This window comes from Ursus americanus, chromosome 15 (assembly GCF_024610735.1).
Source record: "Ursus americanus isolate L20-20 chromosome 15, mUrsAme1.1.p, whole genome shotgun sequence".
Lineage (NCBI taxonomy): Eukaryota > Metazoa > Chordata > Mammalia > Carnivora > Ursidae > Ursus > Ursus americanus.
In genome coordinates, this window is record NC_142141.1 from 53,277,144 (window position 1) to 53,302,936 (window position 25,793).

General features: G+C 49.4%; 1 protein-coding gene across 2 annotated transcripts in view; it reads left to right on the forward strand.

Annotated features, from left to right (window-relative positions):
* ANKH (ANKH inorganic pyrophosphate transport regulator) overlaps positions 1-25,793 on the forward strand; it is a 130,518-nt gene that overhangs the window by 81,028 nt on the left and 23,697 nt on the right. For both annotated transcript variants that reach the window (XM_045787160.2, XM_045787159.2), the window contains 6 exons: positions 2,730-2,848; positions 5,836-5,919; positions 12,521-12,691; positions 14,467-14,601; positions 16,635-16,727; positions 21,731-21,826. In XM_045787160.2, coding sequence (XP_045643116.1) covers positions 2,730-2,848; positions 5,836-5,919; positions 12,521-12,691; positions 14,467-14,601; positions 16,635-16,727; positions 21,731-21,826 — 698 coding nt within the window. The remainder of the gene's footprint in view (positions 1-2,729; positions 2,849-5,835; positions 5,920-12,520; positions 12,692-14,466; positions 14,602-16,634; positions 16,728-21,730; positions 21,827-25,793) is intronic.

Consider the following 25,793-nt stretch of genomic DNA (forward strand, 5'->3'; position numbering starts at 1 on the left):
GCCCTGCTCTCAACTGCTCAGACTCACAGGTCCCAGAGTCTCCTGGGAAAAGAATTCTCTCTCCCATTCTCAGAAGCCTCCTGTGTGGCTCTGCTAGGGTTGTCCTAACAATGCACCACAGACTGGGAGGCTGAAACAGCAGAAATGTATTGTCTCCCAGTTCTGGAGGCTAGACGATCGAGCTGTCAGTAGGGTTGGTCCCCCCACACACACTGCCCCGCCCCAGGACTCTCTCCAAGCTTCTGTGGTTTGCTGGCAACCTGGAGCCTCCCTGGGTGTGTGGACGCATCACCCCCATCTCTGCCCTCACATCCACGAGGCATTCTCCTTGTGTGTGTCCACCTCTGTGTCCAGATTTCCTCTTTTTAGAAGGACCCCAGTTATATTGGATTGGGAGCCCACAGTGCTCCAGTGTGACCCCATCTTACCTAATTATATCTGCGATGACCCTGTCGCCGAATAAGGTCACATTCTGCAGTCCCCCGGGCAGGACTCAACATGTGAATTCTGCAGGGACGTGTCTGATCCGGTCACACCTCTAGCTCTCGGCCTTCCCCAGTTTCAGAGACCTGTCAAGTGCACTCCATGGCCTTGTCTCTGGGCTCTAAACCTTACCCTGGAGTTTCAGTCCACGAGCTATTCCTGGCCACCTGGCTCTCGCCCCTGGCATTGCGCTGCTCTGCTCAGCCAGCTCGGCTGCCTTTACCTGCAGCGGCCTTTGTCCACCAGGGTGGGACAGTCTTTGGGCCCAGGCCGGGTGGCCTCCTGGCAGGTCCCAGCACAATGGCTGGTCCCCAACTGAATGAAACGAATGTGCCCATAATCAGCAGCAACAATAAAGTTTGAGGCGAAACCTCCTGGTTTCAGAAGCCCAGGTAAACCGTTCACGTGCTTAAGGACACAGCCCAGGTCTGAGTGCACCTCTCACCTGGTGGGGAAGGCAGGCTGCAGGGCTCCCTCCGGCCCCTCCCTGAGCCTTCCAGGGTCAGGTCATGCCTTCTCTAATCTGCTCATCCAATCTAATCTGTGTGCCTTCGGATCCAAATGCGGACATCACAGCTGCCTCCTTCCCTCCTCGTCCCACCTTTCCCGGTCTTTGCTCTTTCTGCCCAGGGATACCCTCCCTCCTGGATTTCTCTTCTTGCAGCCTCAGTGGCTCTGCTGGCCCCACCACACTCCACACCTGACATGTTTGCTCACCTGGCAGCTCACATTTTGGTTTTCCCCGCTGCCCCTGCTTGAAGGGCCTCGACCTCTCCCCATGCATTTGCCTTCCAAATCCCACTGCGTTCTCAGGATGTCTTACCCATTCCAGCCCCCCACCCCTTGAAATCACTTTACTTCCCCATCTGGGATTCCCATTTGTGCATCTGAATACCCGTGTGATATCATCCCGAAGACCTGACTCAATTCAAAATTCCCACGATGCAAGACTAATCCGGAAAAAAGAGTGGAGGCTTATTTCTACTATCGGTTTCTTCTTCTTATCAGTTCATACGGTTCTAAGTCATCCCCCAAACTTTGAAGTGGAAGGACGGATCTTATTATTCACATAAAATGAGACTCTCACTTCATTCTATCTCCTTTCTGATTTCAAAGCAGCTTCTGGAGTTGTCCACTGCATTAATATTCATATTTATAGAAAAATGAAAACAGCAGGAACAGTGCCATTAAAGCACCACATAAAACACTATGAAAACACAAAGATTATTATTTTACGATATAGTCTAAACATCTATCAATGAGGTAAAAATATCTTAATAGTGTATTTCATCTTTGCTCACAGTACCTGTCAGAATGCCCAGCAAATACACTAGAAAGACCTTTCTCTTTCTTTATATGTATTTGGCAGCTACAAATGCACTCAGTTCAATGCCCACATGCTCCTCCCAAAGCTGAAACAAAAAGAATAGCAAGCCGTGAAAAGCTAGCTTTATATTTTTTATTGAAAAGGCATATTAACAGCGGCGCCTGGGTGGCACAGTGAGTTAAGCATCTGACTCTTGGTTTTGGCTCAGGACGTGATCTCAGGGTCATGAGATTGAGCCCTGCATCAGGCTCCATGCTCAGCGGGGAGTCTGCCTGAGATTCTCTCTCCCTCTCCCTCTGCCCCTTCCCCTCTCCCTCTCTAAGAAAAAAAAAAAAAAGGAAGGAAGGAAAGAAGGAAAGAGGAAGAAAGAAAAGGCATATTAACATCTGGGAATTTTCTCTTAGTAAATAAGTAACACTCCATATAAACATTCAGCTTCCAAACAATCCATCAAGTACCCTTTCATGATATCAAACTAATGGACACGTCCTAAATGCATAATAATAGGAGATCGAGTAAATTGATGCTGAGTAAACCTACAAAAAGAAATTCATTGCAACCATTAAAGTGTGGAAGCCGATCATGGACAAACAGTTATGGTTTACAAAAGAATATATATACGGTATGACCCTATTTTCACATTAAAACACACATGCATACCCCACACATGTGCCCACCACACACACCCATAAAAGAACTGGGCAGTTAGAACCCAGAGCATTAACCGTGACCCCCTCTGGGTAGAGGGGTGAGATTGGAGATGATTTTTTTTTTTCTATTTGCCCATCTACATTTTCTAATTTTTCTATACACACACACACACACAGAAACCCAAATATGTTTAACATTGTTTTTGCACCTTCAAGATGAAAAGCTTAAATTTCTAAATATCGCGTGTATGTTTTTTGGCCCTTCGCAGCTTACAGTGACTTAGGCTACTATATTATCAATAAACTACACCATGTGGATGAGTCTGTGGGGAGCAAAACGAGAAGGGCCTTCCTGTATCTTGCTGCCTTCCCTTTTATGGATGCAATGGTGAGTAATTGTGGGCACTTAAAAAAAAATTATGGTGTACATAACATAAAATTTGCCACTTTAGGCATTTTTACACATATGGTTCAATAGCATGAAGTATCTTCACGTTGCTGTGAAGCTTCAGAACTCTTATCCGTGAAACTGACTCTGTCCCTGTGAGACACTGACTTCCCATGCTCCCGTCCCCTCCACCTCCAGCACCATGGCTCCACTGTCTGTGTCCGTGAATTTGACCAATCGAGGGATCTCCTGTGAGCGGAATGAGACGGCATTTGTCTTTTTGTGGCTGGCTCATTTAACTTCGCATAATGCCTTCAAGGTTTTTCCATCTTGTAGCAAATGTCAGAATGTCCTTTTTAAGGCTGCACGGTCCGTTGTCTGCGTAGACCACATTTGGTTCTTCCATTCATCCGTCAACGGACACCTGGGTGCCTCCCACCTTTTGGCTATTTTGATAATGGGTTATGAACACGGGTATAAAATACCTCCTTGAGCTTCCTGTTTTAATCCTCGTGGATAGATAGCCAGAAGTAAAATTGTTGGATTCTATAGTGATTCTATGTTTAGTTTGTGAGGGACCCTCGTACCGAGCTCCATGGCCACTGTACCATTTTATATCCCCACCGGCAGTGCAGGAAGGTTCCAGCTGACCACGGACTCGTAACCAGCCCATCTGGTCCATTTATTTGATGAGAATCGTCTGTATTTGTCACAAGTTCTGGCAAGAGGCAAGAGAGCCTATTTGAAAATTGTATTTCAATATAAAGTTCTTTGCTGATATATTCAGGATCAAGGGATCAGGGACAGCTTCCTGATAAACTTACCATCTGTGTGGCTTAAGCACCCAAAGCTGTTTAGAATAAGAATCTCTTGAAAATATGGATAGGATTTCATTACTTTAATAACCAGCTTTACTACATTACTAAGGGCGGCTCACTGCCATAGATTAAATTCTTTGTCATGATACTGAAGAGTTCTCAGAGAAGGCTTTTTTTCTATACCTCTGTGTTTTTGAGAGTTATAAAAGAGACTTAGCAAAAAAAAAAAAAAATATATATATATATATATATATATATATATATTTCCAGGAATGTCCAGTGCCGGAAAATAAACCCCTTCTTTGGGCTCCATTTGAAATTACTTTGGGGGGTGGGCAGACTTAAAAATATGCTCATCTGTACAGTTTTTCACCACCCCTGCCCTTAAGCTTTATGTGCTGTCGATGCGTGAGGTAAGTGGGCGTCCACACAGAGGTGAGACCATAGCCCTGCATCCTTGCAGAAATGAGCCAAAGTCAGCTACGTGTGGTCCACCTTCTCCGATGTTACCAGGAGTGTTAAACTGCCTGTAGTTAGCTTATGCACGTGGCCTCATGGACTCTCTGAGTGCTTTCCAGCAGTCTGCACGGTGACCTTAAACTCGCAGTTTTCACACAAAGGCTCTGATTCTCAGTTGGTGTGACGTTGGTTTAAGTGGGAGAATTTGGCCACTGGAGCACTGTTACCTGGCTTTTCTTTTTCTTACTTACCATCAGAAATTTACTCTCTATTTACTCTGGGAGTTGACACATACTCCAAAAAAAAGAAAGAAGGCAAATGGGGCTGGATTTCCTAGAACTGGATTCCCCACGGTGCCCCATGCTGGCCTAAGGGGGCACCATAGTGCTTGGAATCGGAAAACTGAGTGCAGTGACCTTTATCACATCTTCAAAGAAGTTGGGCTTCCTAGACGGAGTCCGGATACAACCCTGTTGCCTGCCCCCCATCTATATGGGGGCTCTGTGAACACACGGAAGAATTACGATTATACGGTGAATTCAGGGACCTGGGACTAAAAGTGAATCCCAGACTCTCCTGTGCCCTATGTTCCATTTCTCTTCAGCTGTATTTATTTGCCGTGAGAGAATTTCTAAAACTCAGCATAACACCAAAACATTGGTGGTTAACACCTTTACTTTCCTTTTTCACGTATCAACTGCCCCCAAAGACCCAGCAGTAAGAGACTATTCATAAAAAACACAATAATGAACATTTATAAAGGGCCAGGTCATCTCCCCAGGCTCACACCCTTACACACCTTCACCGGCCCTAATACATCGGTTAGAGAGAGAATATTTGAAAACCACAAAGCTTATCATCCTGATGGCTTTGGTCAACAAGGGGAGCCCACAAGCCACTGTTTGCAAATGTTACCGACAGTTTGCATTTCTTTCCCCATCTGACACCTTGAGACCTGTGAACTGAGGGAGGAAGCAGGCATAACAGCTGCTGTATATGAAGTCCCGACACAGAGCTCGGGAATAAATCCTCTCTGTCTGGTGGCGCGTAGCTCACACGAAGCGTTATTGCGGTGTCGGTCCACACTGGCCCTTCCGGGTGAGAAGGATAATCCTCACACTGATCCCGTCTTGAACTTCTGACCTCCCAACTCACCGACCGCCCGGGCTTTTCATCGTCTGCTCCCCTTCGAGGACCTTCCTCTTCATTTCCGTCAGAGGCAAAGTGTCAGATCAGACCCTGCCCCAACTTGAAGAGAAGGAAGGAGTAGAGCCCTCATCATCTGATGAGACCCTGTAATGCTTCTCATAACTCAGAACCACACTGAGCCCTCGTTACAACACGCTTCGTAGAAGGAGCATGTTTCTGCCTTGTCATTCCGGCTGCCGCAGAGAGAGAGATGGTGTCTCGTCCGTTCCTGGTATCCACCTAGCTTTCCTGCCAGGAAAACTAGCCAGCACCCTGGTCTGCGTTACCCCTGGTACGAAATAAATACTGTGCGATTACTGATTCCACTTAGAAATCGAATGAGGACCTAGCCACCAGGCCAAGTTACAGTCATCTGACCAACGGAGGGTTTGTCCTATGCTCTGAAGGTTGGGGGGGGGGGTGGTAGAAAGTCTATTTCCAGAATGCCCCATAAATCATAACGACCAGAAGTCATCCGATCCCTACGGCGTCTCTCATGCCAAATTCTTTTCTTTCCGGCAGGCATGGACCCATGCTGGCATTCTCCTAAAACACAAATACAGCTTCCTCGTGGGATGTGCCTCCATCTCCGATGTCATAGCTCAGGTGAGTATGGTCTTTGTGTCCGCGGGAGCTCCTCGGAGCCCACTCCCGCCTCATTGACATGCTTTCCCTCTGCGGGGCCTTCCGGCGTTACTCAAACCAGACGTGGACGTCATCGGTGAAGGTGTGTTGAACGAGTGAGACAATGAGAGCTCTTGCAATACAAGTACGTGTAATTCTGCGAGAAGGAAGGTGGTAGGAATTTAAATTCAGTATCAGAGGTTTGGGCCTTTAGGCTGACAGAGCTCGCCTGTGCAGTGACGGTTGGGTCCCAGCGCACTTATGTTTGGTGCTCAGAGGGCCGCGGTGCGCTTGGCTGGGCGCACACTTGGCCCTCTGTGTGGCCGCACAATACGTGGTCTGTCCCTCAGCTCTAGAGGGAGCTCTTAGGAATCCTTCTTCCATGTTGTTTCTCGTGTAGACGCCACACAGGACTGCCATTCACACGGTCATTAGCCCCCATTTAACAAGAGCCAGGGAGTCCGACACGCTCTGAGAAGAAGGCCTACATTGCCCTTTCTGTGGAGTCCAGGTCTGGCCTCAGCCCTGGATTTCCACATTCCTTCCTTTCTCCTGCCACCAGGATACTGCATGAAAAATTTCAGCAGAAAATTAGATTTAATTCCTGTCATCTATAAATTAGCTGTAGTTCCTACAATCAGGGGTGTGAGGGAACCGTTTCTTCACAGAGGAGGGGGGATGGACTGACTTTTAAGCTCCTTTTCCAATTCTCAGTCCCGTTCTGTGAGCATTTCCATGCATTTCTGCCTGGTTTCCCATCATACAGACTAGTCTATTAGCCACCTTTTTGAAATAATCTACTGTTAATACCTCCCTAAAGACCAACAATTACATTTCCAAATTAATTGCATTTACTCCATGGATCACTACTAAAAGTAATTTAAATTAATTCCTGTTAACACTGTGTGTGTGTGTGTGTGTGTGTGTGTGTGCGCGCGCGCATATCTGAACACTAGCTCACGTCATCCCTTGATGTATATTTGTTATTTTTCTTTGTGAGTTATTAGAGATTTTTGTCCTGATCTTCCTTTTATTCATCCTCTGGGAGATGAACTAAACTGCCTTATTCACTCTAATCACTGGTACAAATTAATTTGAAATTAAGGACACACCTCTCGTTTGCAACATTGGCATCAGCAATTGAGTATTTGTAGGTGTGTGTTTTCTTAAGGGCAAACAAACAAACAAAAAACCACTTACCTTTGCCTCAGATAAATATAGTGAGCATCTAAGAGTAGAAGAGAAAACCATATCCCTGAAAAATGCGTTGCAGTACGCCTACGGCCATTTTCCTTCTCGGTTTTAAACCTGGCCGGGGCCAGCGCCTGCTGGGAGGGCTCACAAGTGCAGAATAATCGTATCTGGTTGGTAGGAGAGATGGGAGCTGGATTCAGATGCCATCTGGCCTCGGGCTATTCCTGGTGAAGTAGTTATTTTAAACCTTGTAGTTTGAAAGTTTGGAGGAAAAAATGCAATTTTTGTTCCTAAGTCTGTTATTACTCCTGCCCCCCCCAGCTTTATTCTTCTGTTTCTTGAAAGCATTTGTTAATTACCAAATTTATGAGTAAATAAGTCTTAGGCAAAGTCCTTTGAAAATACCACTTTGGCATAGATAGATAGCAAGTAATCGCCAGCGGTAAGTTGAAAATAGTTTAGAATGCCTTGCATTTTGGCATTTCAGTGGCAACTTCAGTGGCATCTCACGGTCATGGGATCAAGCCCACCTTGGACTCTGCTCAGTGTGGAGTCTGCTTGTCCTGTCTCTCCCCTCTGTCCCTCCTCCCGCTCTCATATGTGCTCTCGCTCTCTCTCTCAAATAAATAAATATATCAAATCTTTTAAAAGAATTTTTTTCACTAAGCTCCTTGATCTCTCACCATCGTACAAGGAAGCTCCCTTGGTTCGGCTCACCCACGCAGTAGTGCTCTTCCGCGTCTCCATAACTGTCAATACTGCTACGTTCTAGGGGCGCCTGGACGGCTTAGTCGGTTAAGCATCTGCCTTCTGCTCGGGTCCTGATCCCAGTGTTCTGGGATCGAGTCCCATATCAAGCTCCCTGCTCAGTGAGGAGTCTGCCTCTCCCTCCCCCTCTGCTGCTCCCCCTGCTTGTGCTCTTTCACTCTCTCTCTCATTTGCTCTCTGTATTTTTAAATAAATAAAATCTTTTTTAAAAAAACAGTGGTACGTTCTACTATATTGCCAAAGAATTTATGAAAAATATTGCTGTTCCTGTTTTATTTCACAATCACCTGGTCAATATTTGCTCAGTATCAACATGGGCATTCTCCTGAGGTTGTTGGACCTTCCTGGGACCTCCCGGCCTAGCCCTGGCCTTCTGAACTCAGCCGAGGGCCCCGGGACCGGAGGCCACCCTCCCAGGTCAGCAGTGTTACAACACTGGTGTCAGTCCCTTTGCTCCCTGTCTTTTCATCTCAGCCTGCTGGCGAGAGCCCACTCCTGAGCCCCCTACGATGCACCTTTCACCACCTGTGCCCAGGTAGCTGGTGCTCCTGCAGGAAGTCACAGGGCATCGGACTCCAGGAGCTACATGGGGGGTCCCTCCCCTCCCCACTCTTCCCAGTGGCCCAGCTCCCTTCCCACTCCTGTGAATCCTTCAACTTCTGGCCGCCAGCCCTACGAGCCTGCCTCCCAACCCTGCGTCATCTCCGTTTTGCGCATTTCTGGGAGACGAGGCGGCCCTTCTCTGTGGTCCGGAACCACTTCTTCGGCCTGTGCCTTGGATCCTGCGCTTTCTCAAGAGCTTCGGCCGGCTCTCCGTGATCCATCTCTCCCTCCTCGGTCCTTTGGACGCTGATCATGCTCGGGTGTCTGCCCTTTTAACACAATAGGAAGCAGCTTTTTCTGCTCCCGTGTGCCTCTCCAGCTACAATTCTATTACTTCACAGTCAGGCTTTCGGAACGGTGGTTTTCGCTCACTGTCTCCGTTTCTTTTTTGCTTCTATTCTTTCACTGCGTCCAAGTCAGCTTCCCCCCCACCCCCCATCGTGGGTTCACCCAAACAGTTCTTGCTAATGACCTTGGTGTCATTCAGTCCACTGGACATTCAGGCAACGTATTGGCCCTCTCTTCACTCTCTTCACTGCTCCCTCCTGCACAGCCCGCTCCCTCCCTCCAGTGCTCAGCACCTCAGTCCTGATCTGTCTCCGCGTTCTGAAGGCTCACCTCCTCTCCGGAGGTAAAAATGTGGACACTCCTCGAGACCCTTCTCTCTCCTCTCTGTGTTCTGTTGGAGAAGAATCTAATTCATGCCCTAGGTCGACACCATCTGCAACCGAACCAGTGATTCCCAAATATCCATTGCCAGGCCCTCTCCTCCGAGCTCCAGACAACAGTCTAGATGCCTGGTGGTGGCTGCACTCGGATCCTTCAGCGCCTCCCTGAGTGAGCATTCGCACCTTCTCTATCAAGCATTTCGTTTTTGAGCAGATCAGTGGCACTGTCATGGGGCCAGAAGCCTGGGGACCATCCTAGGAGTAGCCTCCTCATCACCAGGCCTTTCCGTTTTACTCCTGGATGTGTCTTTCATCTGCCCTCTTCTCCCCATCTCGGCTGCCCCCCCCCCCCCGGGGCCAAAGGATCATCTGTCCCACCTGGACCACATTCCTTCCTTCCTTCCTCCCTTCCTCCCTTCCATCCTCCCTCCCTTCCATCCTCCCTCCCTTCCATCCTCCCTCCCTTCCATCCTCCCTCCCTTCCATCCTCCCTCCCTTTCTCCCTTCCATCCTCCCTCCCTTCCATCCTCCCTCCCTTTCTCCCTTCCATCCTCCCTCCCTTCCTTCCTCCCTCCCTCCCTTCCTTCCTCCCTCCCTTCCATCCTTCCCCCCTCTCTTCCTCCCTTCCTCCCTTCCTTCCATCCTCCCTTCCTTCCTTCCTTCCTTCCTTCCTTCCTTCCTACCTTCCTTCCTTCCTTCCTTCCCCACTGGCAGCCACAGTGATCTCTGCTCTTGGAAATTCTGGCCACACTGCTTAGAAGCTGCTTTAAAAAATGCTTCCCGGGGTTCTTAAGAGAAACAATCAAAATCCCGACCCTGGCCGACAAAGTGCTGAAGACCCTTGGGCCCTGCTTCCTCTCCAGCCTGGCACTCTTCTCCCATCCCCTCGCTCTCAGCACCCCAGCCACGGGCACTCCATTCAGGGCCCTGGTATGGCAGAGGCCCCTTCCACGGGGCCCTTTGCTTCGGCCCCTCTGCCCAGGAGGAAATGCTCTGCCTCAGGTCCCCCTACCTGCCTTGGCCTCCTGCCACACCTGGCTACGTCCTGCCGAGGCTGCGGGTCTCAGCTCAGACGACACCCAAGGGGATGCCCTCCGTCACAGCAGCTGCCCCGCCCCAGCAAAGCCACGCTTCCTTCACCTGTCGGCGGATGCTCGCCAGCGTCATCGTCTGATGCACGTCCCGGCTCCCCCACCGGACTGTCAGCTCCCGGAGGACAGGGTCTGAGACGATCTTGTTTATCACTGGATTCTTGGGCCAGCGCAGAACAGACTCTCCCTGGGAAAACCCTCACCAAGGAGAGTAGGTTCCCGCTCAGAAATGACCCGATGTTTTTGGTGGCAATATCAGATTCAAAATCATAGTTCTGGATTGAAAGGCAGAAGGCCCTGTGTTATTTTAAATTGATGAACAGTACAATCTGCAGTGATGATGTGGCTCTGTGGTGGGTGCTGGGCCGCACGGCATCAAGCTGTTCAATGTGAGGGAGGCCGTGTGAGAGCCGCCGGCCCGGGGCAGCCCCCTCCCGTGTCCTGCATGGCCCGCCCTGCGGCCCAGGCCGTTTTCTTGTCATCACCACACTTACTTCTCTTTTGCTCCTGTCCCCCTTTTCCTTCTTGTCCACTTCCTCCTCTGTGGTCCTGCTCAGCAGGCCTCCGTCTCGCGTGGCCCTCCTGACGGCCCCGGGAGCCTCTCCGGACTTGGTCGCGGAGGGCTCGGTCCTCGTGTACTCCTTTCTCGTGCGAGTTTTCAGCCTCTGCCCAACGATCACCTTCGTTTACACTGTGGGTTTCTGTCTGCCAGACGGTCAGCTTGCTGCAAATGTGCGAGCGGGAGTTGGCATGGTGGCTCCTTAGAGCACCTGATGCATTAGACACATCCCCGCGCGTCTGGGCCCCGTCACAGAACTCCCAGTCCTGATCCTAGCACAGCGCGTCCTTAGCAAGGCTTCCCCAGCTGGTGTCCGCATTTTCAGTGGACACTCTATACTTGTTCCACTTGGAAGGAACAGGCACAGAGCCAGTTACGGGCATCCTGACTTCCATCCGTGGGCTCCGCAGCACCCTCAGGAGCGGGAGGGGGAGTGTGAGCACCATGCCTGCTTGTGCCCGCTCACATCGTCGGTGCCGTGGCAGCCTGGTTGTGACCACACGGCCAAGCCGTGCCTCTGTCGTCGGCACCCCCCGAGGCTCCCGGTCTGAATCGGCCTCGTGTGCAGGGTTTGAGAATGACGGCTGGCACAAGACGCACCCCGTGCTGCAAACAAGCCACCTCCAGCGTCCGATACCCGTACTGCGCTCCGAGGTTTCTCTGTATTACGCTGTGTTTCTGTGCTCCCTCCAGCGACTGAATGTGCTTATCCAGTTAATCACACTCGGTCTCCAGCTTCCTTTTTAACTTCCTGTCATCACTGATTTCTTGGTACTGCAGTGATCGGATAAGACTCCTCGGGTCAGGATCACTCAGTGGTGGTGTATTTCGCATGCCTGTTCTGTGGATATTTGGCCATTAAAGTCACGGTAGCTCACGGGCGCCTGGCCGGCTCAGACAGGAGAGCACGCGACTCTTGATCCCCGGGTTGTAAGTTCAAGCCCCACGTTAGGTGTGCAGATTGCTTGAAAATAAAATCTTTAAAAAAAGTCAGTGGAGCTCAAGAATAGTGTCCACCCCTCCACTAGTTAATTTTCGTGCTGCATATGCTCCGTGTCTTCTGAATGTGTGAATCCCAGACGGCTCTGGACAGAGGCTGGGCTGCTTCTCTGATTTTCGTGGACAGGAAAGTTAAATACATTGCTAAATTTGTTTTAGAGATTGTACAGTCAGTAGAGATCAATACTTTATTATTGTTTTAATCCCTCCTGACTCTATTTTTTTGACCTCTTCCACTTTTGTAAGTTGGTATTTTTAATTTTAATTTACTTTGTTTTCTAATAATTAACACCGATGCTTTTTGCAGCATTTTTAGTGAACTCCATCTGACAAATGTTAATGTCTATTTTTCTGTATATGTCAGTGATCACCACTACTTTCTCCTTGTGGACTCAGGTCCTCCGGTGCGGATTACATGTATCAGGATCCAGGCTCAAGAGGGCAAACCTCTACCACGTGTTTTGGGGGTCCAGGGGACCAAAGTATCTGAATGTTTTGTAGCGAGAGTGGTAACCAGATACGTAGTTGCCTTAAAAAAATCTTAGAGGGGCACCTGGGTGGCTCAGTCGGTGAAGCGTCTGCCTTCGGTTCGGGTCATGATCTCGGGGTCCTGGGATCGAGCCCCGCGTCAGGCTCTCTGCTCAGCAGAGACTGGTTCCATCTTCTCCGCCCTGACTCGTCTTTGTCTTCCCACCTTCCAGGTCGTGTTTGTCGCCATCTTACTGCACAGCCACCTGGAGTGCAGAGAGCCTCTGCTCATCCCCATCCTGTCCTTGTACATGGGCGCCCTCGTGCGCTGCACCACCCTGTGCCTGGGCTACTACAAGAACATCCACGACATCATCCCCGACAGGAGCGGACCGGAGCTGGGGGTACGGCCTTCGAACGCACCCACGGCCTGTCTGTGCATCCGAGGGCCACGGGGTTCTACCCCAGCCCTCTGGGAAATGGGAAACCCGTATATAAGCACGTGCCCTAAGAGGGCCAGTGCTAGGGCATGTCCAGAGGCGGAGACAGGCGGAGGGTCTCGGGAGACGCAAGCGGTCTCAGAGGTCACTGTACAGCCTCCAGTCGGGAAACTGAGGCACAGTAGGTTAGGCCGGGCTAAAGAGTAGATATGCCATTTTTGGTTCTTCTTACCCTCCATTGTCAAAAGTAAATCATTCCATATATTAATCAACAAGTATTTTGGGGCCCACGGTACCTTTAAACTCGCATTTGGGCTATTTTTCAGTTCACAGCAGAGCCCGAGGCTTTGTTTATACTTTCCATGCTGGCCAAACGCAATCGTTCGCTTGGGCACCATCTGGGGAGTGAGCAGAGCGTGTAGCACTGTGGGCGGCACAGAAGAGCTTAAAATCTGGCCTCTGCCCTCAAGCAGCCGTTTTACAGCTCATCTGGTAGGCGAGCCCAACACAGAAGCAACAGGTAGACGCGACCCCGAGACGGCACACAGATCGGCCGTGCGAATACACGAGGCTCGAAGCTCAGAGAAGGAGGCAGTGATGGGGTCTGAGAAGGTCCCCCCGCCTCCCAGAAGGCCGCGGAGCTTGGCCTGTGCCTCCAAAATGGAGTCAGATCCTAGGAGAATATAATCCCCCACGAGCGGCCCGGCACTTTCTCATCCTAAGTGCAAACAGTACCTGACACGCACGTGCTACTCTTGCCCACCCTTCGGTTCCAGACATCCCTGGGCTTGGTTTCCATCGAGCTGTGAGGCCGATATCCACGCTTCCACGTAGCCCCAAATAAATCCCTGCTCTCCACCCTCTGCTCCCGCCCTTGACCACAGGTGACTCTTGGCGCGTCAGAACAATAATTGTATTGACCACTTATCTCGAGCTGAGGGCAGGCCGTCGATAAAATCTGATCTAGTTGTTTCCGTCACTAGGACAACTGCATCAAATTGGTCTTGATGGTAGCAATCCATCTGTGACCACTGAGCCCCCGGCAAGGGGAAATGAAAGTGGCTGGCACGGTTCCACGACGTAACTCGTAACCTCCGACGGATCCAAACCAGAGTCAAATCATAAAAGCCAGGCTTGAGAGATTGCACACCTCTTTGCTTTGTCGTATTCTGAATAAATCACATTCTCTTGACCGTGCTTTTATTTTTATGCTCCTGAACGTTCACGTGACTTCTGTCAGACCTTTGAGAATAAGAACCTTGGTGGTAGATTTATACCCAAATAATTAGGCCCATTTGTGACCTGACTGGTTACAAAAAAAAGTTATAATATTTTTCTTTTTACTTCTGAGAGTTAACCTCTTACTGACATGGCTTCTAGCCAGTCAGCTTGGTGATTTAAACAAAAACCAATTTCTAGCCCGTTTCCCAGGCCGTGGAATTGGGTGCTGCCCGGGCTAGAGCTGCCCTGCTTGGAGAACAGTGGTTTGGATCCATCAAACTTAAATGTGGGTTTTGGCTTCACGGTAGCTTGCCAACTGTCTGAGTTAATTTCTAATAACACTGTACGTTTTATTTTAATTCAGATTGGCTTGGCTACAGAGGCTTTTCCTTATATTATTTTTAAGTACAATGAATTGACTCATGATTGACATCGAAAGGAAAAGCTTTGGCTCCCAATTGTTTTTTCTGTTCTGCTTCTAGAGTTTAGTGAACTCTTATCTCCGTTTCTTAACGCAGGGAGATGCAACCATAAGAAAGATGCTGAGCTTTTGGTGGCCTTTGGCCCTCATCTTGGCTACGCAGAGAATCAGTCGGCCGATTGTCAACCTCTTTGTTTCCCGGGACCTCGGTGGCAGTTCTGCAGCTACCGAGGTAGGGCAGTTTCCGGGGATGGGGCACTCGTGGTCACCTTGTGAAGGGTGGGGGTTGCGGGGAGGTGGATGCAGACTTGTTTCTGATTCATCAGGAGAGCTCGGGCAATTCTGTGGTATCAAATTCAGGGACCCATTCACACTCAGGAGCCATGAGGATCTTAGAATCATGTAACTGTTTACTGTTATGAGTATGGAAGGAGACATCTCCTTCATTCTTCTTGTTGACCAGATCTGAGGCAAGGGCACAAAACTAGCAAGAAGCCGGGCTGGTAGTTGAATCCAGATTTTTCTGACTCCCGCCCAGTGGGCTTTCTGTTTCCCCGTGAAGTCGGTGGCCTCACCGTGGTGGCAGAAGACCACAGACGGTGCCATACAGCCGCTGACGTGACCAGGCCCAGACCGTGAGGCCCAGGGCCCCCATTCTGACCCAGCCCACTCTCACCTGTTCCTGCCCCGCCTTCCCGCACCTACCACGCCCCACCCCCGGCCCATCATGGCTCTGTGTGCTCTTTGGCAATCTGCCCTCCCCCAAATGAGGATCTCCATTATTTACTCACTCACAACTCAAGAAATTTATCTGGAAACTGGCAACCACTCCAAAGAAAGAGTTGAATCACTTTTTCCATCTTTCAATTATGGTATGAACAAATGGAATTATTTCATTTGTCTCCTCCTCCGCTGCCCTCTGGAGACTTGATTCTGTCCCTAGAACTGCTGATCCTTCAGGAAGGCTGGTGGCCGCTCATTAGGGCCTTCTCTTTCCACGTCACCCTTGAATGCGCTGTCAGCCTGTCTCCAGCCTGGGATCTCCTGCCAGTTTCCATGTCCTGGGAAGCAGCTCATGTGGTCTTGGAAAGAGAAGCACATAAATCACAAGCAGGATGTTTTCTCCTGCCTCAGTTTGTTCCTGGATTTTGTGTTGGGATCCCAAAGGTCATCTTGGGTGGCTCTTGTAACCCAACAGCTTTTTTAGGTAACGACATCAGTTTCAGTTGCTCAGGAAAAAAGTATGTGACCCCCATCACTGTGTGCCAGAATTCCACCTTCCCCTTAAAAAAAAAAAACAAAACAAAACAAAAACAAAACACAAGGTAAAGGATACAGTAGAGCCATTTCTAAAATGACCTCAATGGCAGTGAGACACAGCGTGTGGGGTCCAGAGCAGACATTCATTGATCATCTACTCCGTGTCCACCATTTATGCACATTTCGTGGACTCCCAGCAAACCTGTGTGATGGATCTCATTATTCTCATGGTTCTGCCGGAGGAACAGAAAGGCAGGTCTGAGGGGGGGGGGTCCCTGCTTCGCACAGCGGGAAGGTGACCAAGGGGAGGTTCGCCTTGGGTCCACCACTCCGCCACACAGCAGTGTCCTCACCTAGCTGGGGACTTACCTCACGTTCCAGGCATCACTGCGATGTTCATTACAATAGATGAAGCCTGTACTTCTCCTTTCCTAGCTAGAGCTGAACTCTGCCAAAATGTGGGTTTGATGCTTTGTTTTCATGCTCCTTCCTTTTCATTCACATAGGAAGAGAAGCTCTCATTTTCACGAAAGAACATGTTTGGTTTCCGTCAGAAATATTTAGTTTTCTTAAATTAAAAATCAAAGTTGGGCTAGCCTGGCTGGACAGATTAAAAGTGGGTTGAGTTGGAAGGAAAGCACCGTAAAGCCCCCAACGATGGCACCCTGCCAGCCACCCAGAAGGACAGGATGGAGGCATAGAGGTGGGCCCTGAGCCCACTATCTGGAGAGCAGAGAGGCCTCACAATCGCATTTCGGGACTCCAGAGTTGGGCTGGACTGGACGGCTCCATTTGGCTCAATGGAAAGAGCATAGATGTTGGTCTGGTGGGCCTGGGTTCAAATCGTAGCTTGTCGAGCCAATGACCAGTGCTTGTCACCCAGTGCGAGTGATCCGTCTGTGGTGGCTGCACCGACGGCAGCTTCCCTCTGCCGTGTGGCAAGAGCAGCCACGGAGATGCTCTCTGGGATGCCGACACTCACTCTGCTGGCTCTTTCTCTTGTAGGCAGTGGCAATCTTGACAGCCACATACCCTGTGGGTCACATGCCATATGGCTGGTTGACGGAAATCCGTGCTGTCTACCCGGCTTTTGACAAGGTGAGAACCCGTACGGCGTGGTGTCTGAAACACTCTTTAAAATTAGCTTTTGATAGACAGGCGTCTCCGCTGAGGAACGCCCTGATATTTCCCGGTCTCACCTCCCTCTGTGAGGTGAACGTTGTGTAGGGGGGGTGTGTCAAACGTAATTGTGGACTATTTCTCTCAGAAAATAACAGAGGTAATTAAGCTTACCTTGATGCTAATTCTCTAATGTCCTCCAAACTATGGTCACTTTTCGGTTATTTCTATTGAGAAATTACTGAATTTTTTGCAAAGGGAAAATATATTCTCAAAAAAGTTTATTACATTGGATTTTGTCTCTGTGGCTTTTTTTTTTTTTAATTAAACGAACGCTTTGCTGACCTCATAGCAGATGTGAAGGTACAGACAGGATTGTGCATTTGAGCTCGTAAGCTTCTGGATGGATCTCTTAAAGCGTACTCAGGGCCCATGCACCCCGAAGCTGTCCGTGCAGCCGGCCTGGGTCCGGGTTGCGGCGGACTTATTCCGGCTGAACTCCTCTGTTAACGGCAGCTCTGTCCTCCCGCCTCGGCTCACGCAGCCTAGGCAGGCACACGACCCTTCAGACTTGTAGCCTGTGGCTGGGTCCGGACTGTCCTACCAGTCATTGAATTGATGTCTAGTTCATTAACACTGAATGACTTGAACCTGTAGACATTTATAGCAAAACGTAACCCCCAAACATAGTATACAATTTTTTAAAAGATTTATTTGCTTATTTTAGAGAGAGAGAGAAAGCAAGCAGGGGGCAGAGGGAGAAGGAGAGAGAAACTCAAGCAGACTCTGTGCTGAGCACAGAGCCCAACACGGGCTTGAATTCACAAGCCTGAGATCACGACCAGAGCCAAAACCAAGTCGGACGCTTAACCGACTGTGCCACCCGGCACCCCTATACAATGTTTTACAATGAAAAATAGGGGGGAGACTGGGTGGCTCAGTTGGTTAAGCATCTGCCTTTGGTTCAGGTCATGATCTCAGGATCCTGGGATCGAGTCCCGCATGGGGCTCCCTGCTCAGCGGACAGTCTATTTCTCCCTCTCCCGCTGCCCCTCCCCGCTGCTTGTGCGCTCTCTCTCTCTCTCTCTCAAATAAATAAATAAATAAAATCTTTTAAAAAATGAAATGAAAAATAGGAAAGAAGCCCATAACCTACCTGCACTTGTACTTTTAACAGCAACTCTTTTGCCTTGAATTTCTCTAGAACCAGCTCAGAGCCATTGCTGATATCATTTTATCTGATCCCAACAAGAGCCCTGGGATATGAGGAGAAGAAGCCTCTTTGCTAGGGACCCCAGCAGATGAGCTCTGGCAGCTCGGGCAGTGTGGGTTCTGGCTGGTTCAGGCTGGCCTCCCTCCTCCCTGTCCCCACTCCCACACACTCCCAGACTCGCATGGGCCTAGGAAAGCCTGGAAAGGCACACAAAGCAAGGCCCAGCCACAGGCTGTAAGCTTAGCTCTCTCTTCCACATAGCCTCCAGCTTCTCAAATGTGTGGCTGTTTATGGGCTTCTGGAGGGGGCACGACCTGTGGAGTGGAGCCCCAGAAAGGTTTCCACTCCATCTCGCACCCTGACCCAGAGCACTCCCCAGGCGTCTCAGACAGGGATGAAGTGGGGTGCAGGCTCAAGTCTGGAAAGACAGCATCCACTCTGAGTCTTCCTCCTTCTTGTGGTCCACCAGCGGACTCGTGCACCCATTCACCCACCCACACACACACACACACACCTCTGTTCACATGTCCCCATCCGTGATGCCCTTCTACACTGCACAGCCCCAACGCTGCTCTTCCTGTCACTGTCACCTGCCGCTCGTCCCAGCCCACACTCACCTGTGAATGGCAGCTCACTTTTTAGGGGTTCCTACCATGCTGCCTACCATGACATAAGAGCCGTGGCATTGCCCAGGGCTCTTGCTGGTGGTGGAACTTCCCCAATAGACTATTAGTTGGACCCACTACCTATTTCAAACACCAGCGTCTTGCAACATCAGGAAGCAGAGCGTCTCCTAAAAAATGCTCAGGCCGTTGAGAGCAAACTTTGAGAAGGTGTGAGTGGCTCGCCGGAGATTTTTCTCCTTGCAGTCCTTGTTTGCCTCAGTTTAATCCAATCTGTTGACAGGCATCGCTGTTTTCCTTTTAAAGAACAGGCGTATAGAAGTAAATCCTAGAGGGGCGCCTGGGTGGCACAGCGGTTAAGCATCTGCCTTCGGCTCAGGGCGTGATCCCGGCATTGTGGGATCGAGCCCCACATCAGGCTCTTCCTCTATGAGCCTGCTTCTTCCTCTCCCACTCCCCCTGCTTGTGTTCCCTCTCTCGCTGGCTGTCTCTATCTCTGTCGAATAAATAAATAAAATATTTAAAAAAAGAAGAAGAAGTAAATCCTAGAAAACCAAGATGAATATAAGTCTTCTTGCTAAATTTCTGGCTTTTGGAGAATCAGATTATATAATAAAACTTGATGAGAACAGCAGGTACTAAAGTTTTAGAACCTCCTGGCTGGGAAGGTCTCATCTGGAATTTTTTTGGCTACCTTGAAACAGTAGAACTTCACCCTGCAGCACTGTACAGTTGCGCTAGCAGCATCCAAGAAAAACCAGGTTTTGTTCGTGATCACAGAGGTTAGGTGCTATGAAAAAGTCCCTTGAACGAGCGTACCCCTGGCCAGCAGCTGGAGTTACTCAGAATCCTTTTGGAGCCTCCCTCATTGTTTCCAGGCATTCCAGGGAGCTCCTCCAAGCCGTCCGTGTGAATGCCATCTATTCACCCAAATCTGAGACACCTCTGTGTGGACTTGCAGAATTTGCTGCATTGACAGTTGAAATCCTTAGGCTCTTTGTGCGTTCCAGAATAAGGGATTTAACATTTCTTGCATAACTCTTGATGGCTCTCACTAAATATCAGCTGGGAGCGTTTTCCACTCGTACAAAATCTCTCCAATGTTCAGTTATCATCTGTGAAAGGGTCTGTTTCTAGGCAGATTGGGCAAACAAGCCAAACACAGATGCCAATCTAATGATACGGGCAAGTTTATTCCAACCCTGCTGGCAGAAATCTGTGCTCTTTCAAAGCACACCTGAAGGCTCTCTGGCGCCCTGCTGTCCCACCACGGGTGACACAGGTGATATGCCGCTGTCCCACCATGAGTGACACGAATGCTTTGAGGTTGCCTGATTCTTTGGGGTGAGCCCACCCGGGCACCTCTCTCGCAGATCCCCTGGGGCACCAGAGATGGAGAGAGCCACCCACTGTGACTTGCACTTTGCTGTAGCAGCAAAATCTGTTATTCAGAACCATGAGAGGCTGTGGACTCTGGGAAACAAACTGAGGGCTTCAGAGGGGAGGGGCTGGGGGATTGGGATAGGCCCGCGATGGGTATTAAGGAGGGCACATATTGCATGGTGCACTGGGTGTTATATGCAAATAATGAATCATGGAACATTGCATCAAAAACTGGGGATGTACTGTATGGTGACTAATATAACAAAATAAAAATTATAAAAATAAAATCTGTTATTCAGAAAAGCAGTTCTACTTTAGAGGCTGGAAATTAGGAAAACATAGACTCAATCAAAGGTTTGTGCTGGCAGCATCTCGGGGAAAGGAATTGAGAGATCGCCACAGCCTCCAAAGTAAAGGAACCATCAAAAGCTCTTTTCCAAGTGGAACCTGTCCTCACTGTGCCCGTGTGTCCTTCGTTCAGCTAGAGCGAGCCAGGTGCTCAGGGCTGCTTCCGTCGGTCACCCCTGGGACTGACTGGATCCGTACGGAGGTGGGGAAGGGGGGTGGTCTTTTCTTCACTGATTTTCATGATGAGGGGCCATGCACTAGTTTGATCAACTGATGGGTGTGCTTAGCAGTGGCCCTGGGATGGTCTCAGGAAGCCTCGGGAATATGCAAGAGGACATTGGAGCTGTCTGCACTCTTTGCTTAAAATTAAGTTTAACAGAGATGGGCACCTTCTCTACTCAAGAAGGATGGTGCTAAGTTGCAGGAGTGAAAGAGTAGGGTGAAGTACACAGCCCTTTACCTCAGAGAGCCAGTGCCCACCTCACACACTTCCATGCATGCCCCCTGAATACATACCCACCTCTGGAGAGCTCTAGGGTCACCCAGCATCCCAGGAAGGGGAGCTCCAGGGCAGTCTGGAGTAGAAGATCAGAGAGGCTGTAAGAAACAGATGGGCTGGGGCGCCTGGGTGGCTCAGTCGTTAAGCGTCTGCCTTTGGCTCAGGGCGTGGTCCCAGAGTCCTGGGATCGAGCCCCACATCGGGCTCCCTGCCCCGCTGGGAGCCTGCTTCTTCCTCTCCCACTCCCCCAGCTTGTGTTGCCTCTCTCGCTGGCTGTCTCTCTCTCTCTGGAAAGAAAGAAAGAAAGAAAGAAAGAAAGAAAGAAAGAAAGAAAGAAAGAAAGAAAGAAAGAAAGAAAGAAAGAGAAAAGGAAGGAGGGAAGAGAGAGAGAAAGAGAGAAACAGGCTGTGCCAGTGACATCCACTGAAGAGGGGTTTTGAAAATCAGAAGATCCAACAGGACAAGGAGGAACAAAAGCACAGAAACAGGAAAACACCAAGGATGTTAGGGAACAGCAAGAGCTTCTGTCTGGAATATGAATGGGGAAGTCTGAGTCAGGGCAAGCAGGGCTGAGAATGCCCACTCGAGCTTCCGGGCCACTAGTGGGGAGGACAGGGCCCCAAAGGTCACTGAGCAGGGCTGCGGCTTCAAGGAGATGCCAGGTGACCAGCAGGGGCCACACTAGGACTAGGCGGGGGAGGGGGGGCTGCCCAGTGTTCCATCTGCAACTCACTCTCGTTCGTGTTCACGTCCAGCCACCTGACAGCTGTCTAAGAGAAACAAAGTAACAGCCGTCTTCCCAGCTGTCAGGTGACATCTGTACTTCAGACACATCAGATAAAACCGAAACAAGACGCTCTTTAAGCGGCACGTGCGATCAGCCAAGGATAACCACTGTCCTCCTCTTTTCCCCTAGAATAACCCCAGCAACAAACTGGTGAGCACAAGCAACACCGTGACCGCAGCCCACATCAAGAAGTTCACGTTTGTCTGCATGGCCTTATCACTCACGGTAAGGAGAGAGACCGCAGCACGGTGCGTGGGTTTTGCAAAGCGGGCACTGGCCATTTTAAAGGGGGGAGTGTTGTATTCCATACCGCGATGTTATACGAAATGAATTAACCACCCAAAATACGAACAGTAGCGCCTTAGGAGGTCGTTGAATCTAGGAATAAAGGGTAGACCTCTGGCATTTCCAGGGACCTCTGACACGCTGAAGAAAGGCAGACTTTGCCTTTCATTTTAATAACACTCTTGTCTTACCGAGTAACTTCTGACCTCATTTTAAACATCCAGGGTCAAGTGTATAAACATCCCTGTCAGTCTCCAAATTTAGTTGGTGTTCCTTCAGTTACCCCAGTAAAAGTTCCTTTCCCAGTACACTTACGCTGCTGCCGTGTCCTGTCTGCTTGCCCATCGTTCGGTACATACTTAGCCCAGGCCCCGCGTCCCCCGCGAGGATGCAGCTGTGGACTTCCGCAGATGGCACTGCGCTCTGTGTACAGCCTAAGTGACAACACCATCCTCCCTCCGTCAGCCCCCGTGGGTGATTTCAATGTAGAAGATACTGTTCAAAAAACATGGGAAAAATATGTACGTGGTCTATAACCCAAAACACATGGTATATAGTTTAAGGTTGTTTATAATAACAAAAAAAAAACACATTTATAAACAAACTTGCATTATAGACGATGCCCTTTGAGTTCTAAAGATGGAGATGACAAAGAGGTCAAAAGAAATGTAGGTTTTTGGTTTTTTTAAGATTTTGTTTATTTAGAGTGCGCTGGATTGTGGGGGGGAGGCAGAGAGAGAAAATCCCAAGCAGACTCCTGCTGAGCGCGGCATCAGACCAGGCAGGGCTCAATCTCATGACCTTGAGATCATGACCTGAGGCAAAATCAAGAGTCGGACGCCCAACCAACTGAGCGACCCAGGCGCCTGGAAATGCGGGTCTTTTGAACTCCGTTCAGTTTTCCTTGTTTGTTGTTGTGGCATCACATTTCCTAGTAAGTCCTGTAGAAATTCTCTGTGTGTAAAGTGCAAGTGTGTTCCAGAAACGCCAGGGGTGCGCAGCTCTCATCATCGGGGCAGAAGGGCTGGTTACACTGATGAGAGGCTCTCGGGAGCTCTAGCCCCTCTTCCTGTCATCACAAGAACCATTGGCTTGGTGAGCCCTGGGAGTGGTCCTTAAAATCGAGCCCCACACACATTTTAAACCTTCAGTGGCTATTTTCTCAAAGCCCACAGCTTCATCTTTGGTCCGCGGATCCCACACCTGAATAGGTTGTAACAAGGGCCACACGAGGCTGATAGCCTGTCACGTCGCGCATCGTAACCTTGTGTCCTCAGCAGCCCCTTTGCCACAGCCTGCCCCTCCCTCCAGTCCATCCCTCCTGACACTGGGGGAGGGGCGCAAGGAGGGGCTTCAGGAGCATCTTCCGGTGTCCCATCACCCAGGAGGAATCTCCGATAAGGCACCTGTGTAGTCGGGACAGGTTACCCCAGGCAACCTTGCTCCCCTATTTGTGTTATTTCTCTATGGTGTGCAAGTTTTTCCATAGTTCCCTAAAATATTAGGAAAACAATGAGCAGTCTTGAAACTGTTTAAAAGAGTATTTTAGAAAAAGCCGAGAAGGTTTCTATTCCAGGAACAGACCTCAGCTTTTGGAGACGATGGGAAATGATTGGAAGTCAAAAGTTGAGCCCAATCAGATGCCAGGTTCTGAGACCTGGGCCTCATCCCTCACTGAACGCCAGAAGCCTGTGGTTGCCACTGGCTCTGCGATCCAGGTCTGACCTTCTCTGTCTCCGCTCCCTCTAGTGAAACATCTTCCCCTGGCTCCAGTTGAGTTGGACGGAGGACTTCGCCAGCTTGGTTTAAGGCTATTCCTTCTCTCGGTCGCTGCACGGCCAATAATCTGCCCCTCTGAGACAAGCAACTGGTTTGCTTTGAAGTGGTGATGATTTAGAAAAATGCTTAGATTTCCCATGTAAAGATTTTATTTATTTCATTATTCTAATCCCATCCTCCTTCCTGTAAGTGGAATACATCAGGGTAGATTTTCCCCATAGAAATGGAGACTCAGACTCCTTCACTGGGAGGAAACTTGGAGACAACCAAGTCAAAACCCTTCGTTTCTTCGGAAGGGAAAGGACTCGGAGAGGATCGGTGACTCGCCCGGTCTCCTGTAATAGAACCACCCGGAAGCCAGCCTTGCAGGCCCACTCTCCAGGCCCTTTTGTCCAAATTGTGAAGCTTCCAGGGAGTAGCAACAGCTGTCTGGCCCTGAACCTCCAGACGTGGGCACCATGCTTGAAATGGCTGTTTCTTTAACACTAAAAACAATAGTATTTGAGTTTGCAGCTGATGAAGTGTCTCACGTACCTTATCCTTACAACAGTTCAGTCAGTCCAACATCTTGGCTACAGGAATTGTCCTTAAAAAGACATAGGAAAAAAGTAAGCAAGTTTTTTTTTAAAGATTTTATTTATTTGAGAGAGAGAGAGGGCAGGGGGAGGGGCAGAGGGAGAGAGAGAAGCAGACTCCACACTGAGCAGGGAGCCTGACTCTCGGCTCCAACCCAGGACCTGGGATCATGACCTGAGCTGAAGGCAGACACTTCACCGGCTGAGCTACCCAGACGCCCCCGTAAGTGACTTTTTTAAATTGAAATATAAGTGACTCACATGTTACGTTAGCTTCAGGTGCAGGATTTGTTTCAGGTTTTTCTTTCCTAAATTAAATGTTAAGCTGTCACTGTAATGTGTACATTCCTTTTTGTAGCACTTTCCATACTTAGTCTTCGCATTTGTTGCTCCGCATAGGCCCCAAAGTGCCCAAGTCAGGGTGTGTGACGGAGCCCCCTTCTACCCCCAGGGCCGCGCATCCTGTCCGACACAGAAGGTGCACAGCAAGCCTTAACCCTGAGTCAAAGCTACCAATGGCACCCGCCCTGGTGAACAACAGTCTCCTTATTTATACTCAGCTTATTCTACTTTTAAAGCTTTTAAGAGGCCCTTTCCTCTCAAGTCCATTTTTGTTTTTTTAACTTTGAAACTTCTTAGCGTCGGGGAATTAATGTAGCAGAGGCCATTGAAACACTCAAGAGCAGCACACGTTGTGTTTATTCCAGTGGATGATATTACATACAAACTCTGAGCTTGCGGATGATTCCAGAACTTTCTGTGCATCACCTAGCATTAGAGCACTTTCCACAGCTCCGCTTCCTTGGGCTCACTAGCTCTTCTCCTTGGGTCTTTGAGAAGAGCTGAACCCACAGATTCCACAGACACTCGGTGACCCAGAGATGCTGACTGCTTTTTGAGAGAAAATGTATACTGTCTAGAACAAAAAAAAAAAAAATCCATCTTTCCATCAGAATGGGCTCACTCTTCAGACCCTGACATTTTGGGGGTCAACATCTGCCTTGGCCGGTGAAAAATACGGCTGTGTCACTTTTGACAGTTAATAAGAGACTAATATTTCAGTGTGCTACAGTGCACGTAGTCATTCACGCCCTAGTACAGATTTTCAATGCAAATTCAGAGTATCTATCCTACTCCAACAGTGGGTTTGTCTTCATGCTCTTATCCAGGAGCTTGCCTTCAAGAAAGGCATCAAATGTCCATAAAGGTGGACGGAGGAGGTGGGAAGAGTGGAAAAGGACAAGTGTTCTGGAAGCCTCTTCCTTTCAGTCTCTCAGAGCTGTCTTCAGGAAGAAGGGCTGATGGGTGCCATTCGATGGCAGGGAGTGTGAGGAAAGGGGGAGCTTTAGTCCATCGAAAAGATGAGCTGCAGAATGGTAGAACTGTCAGATCAAAAGGGATCCTCTCGGTGGCAGCAAAGGGGCAGACATGATGCAAACGTGTTAGCAAGGTAACTGCGGACTCCCAAGCCGCTGTTTGGGGTAAAGGAACACATGGTTTGAAAACATACGCAGTTTAGGTCGATTTGGAAGAACGGCTTCGGATAGTGTGCT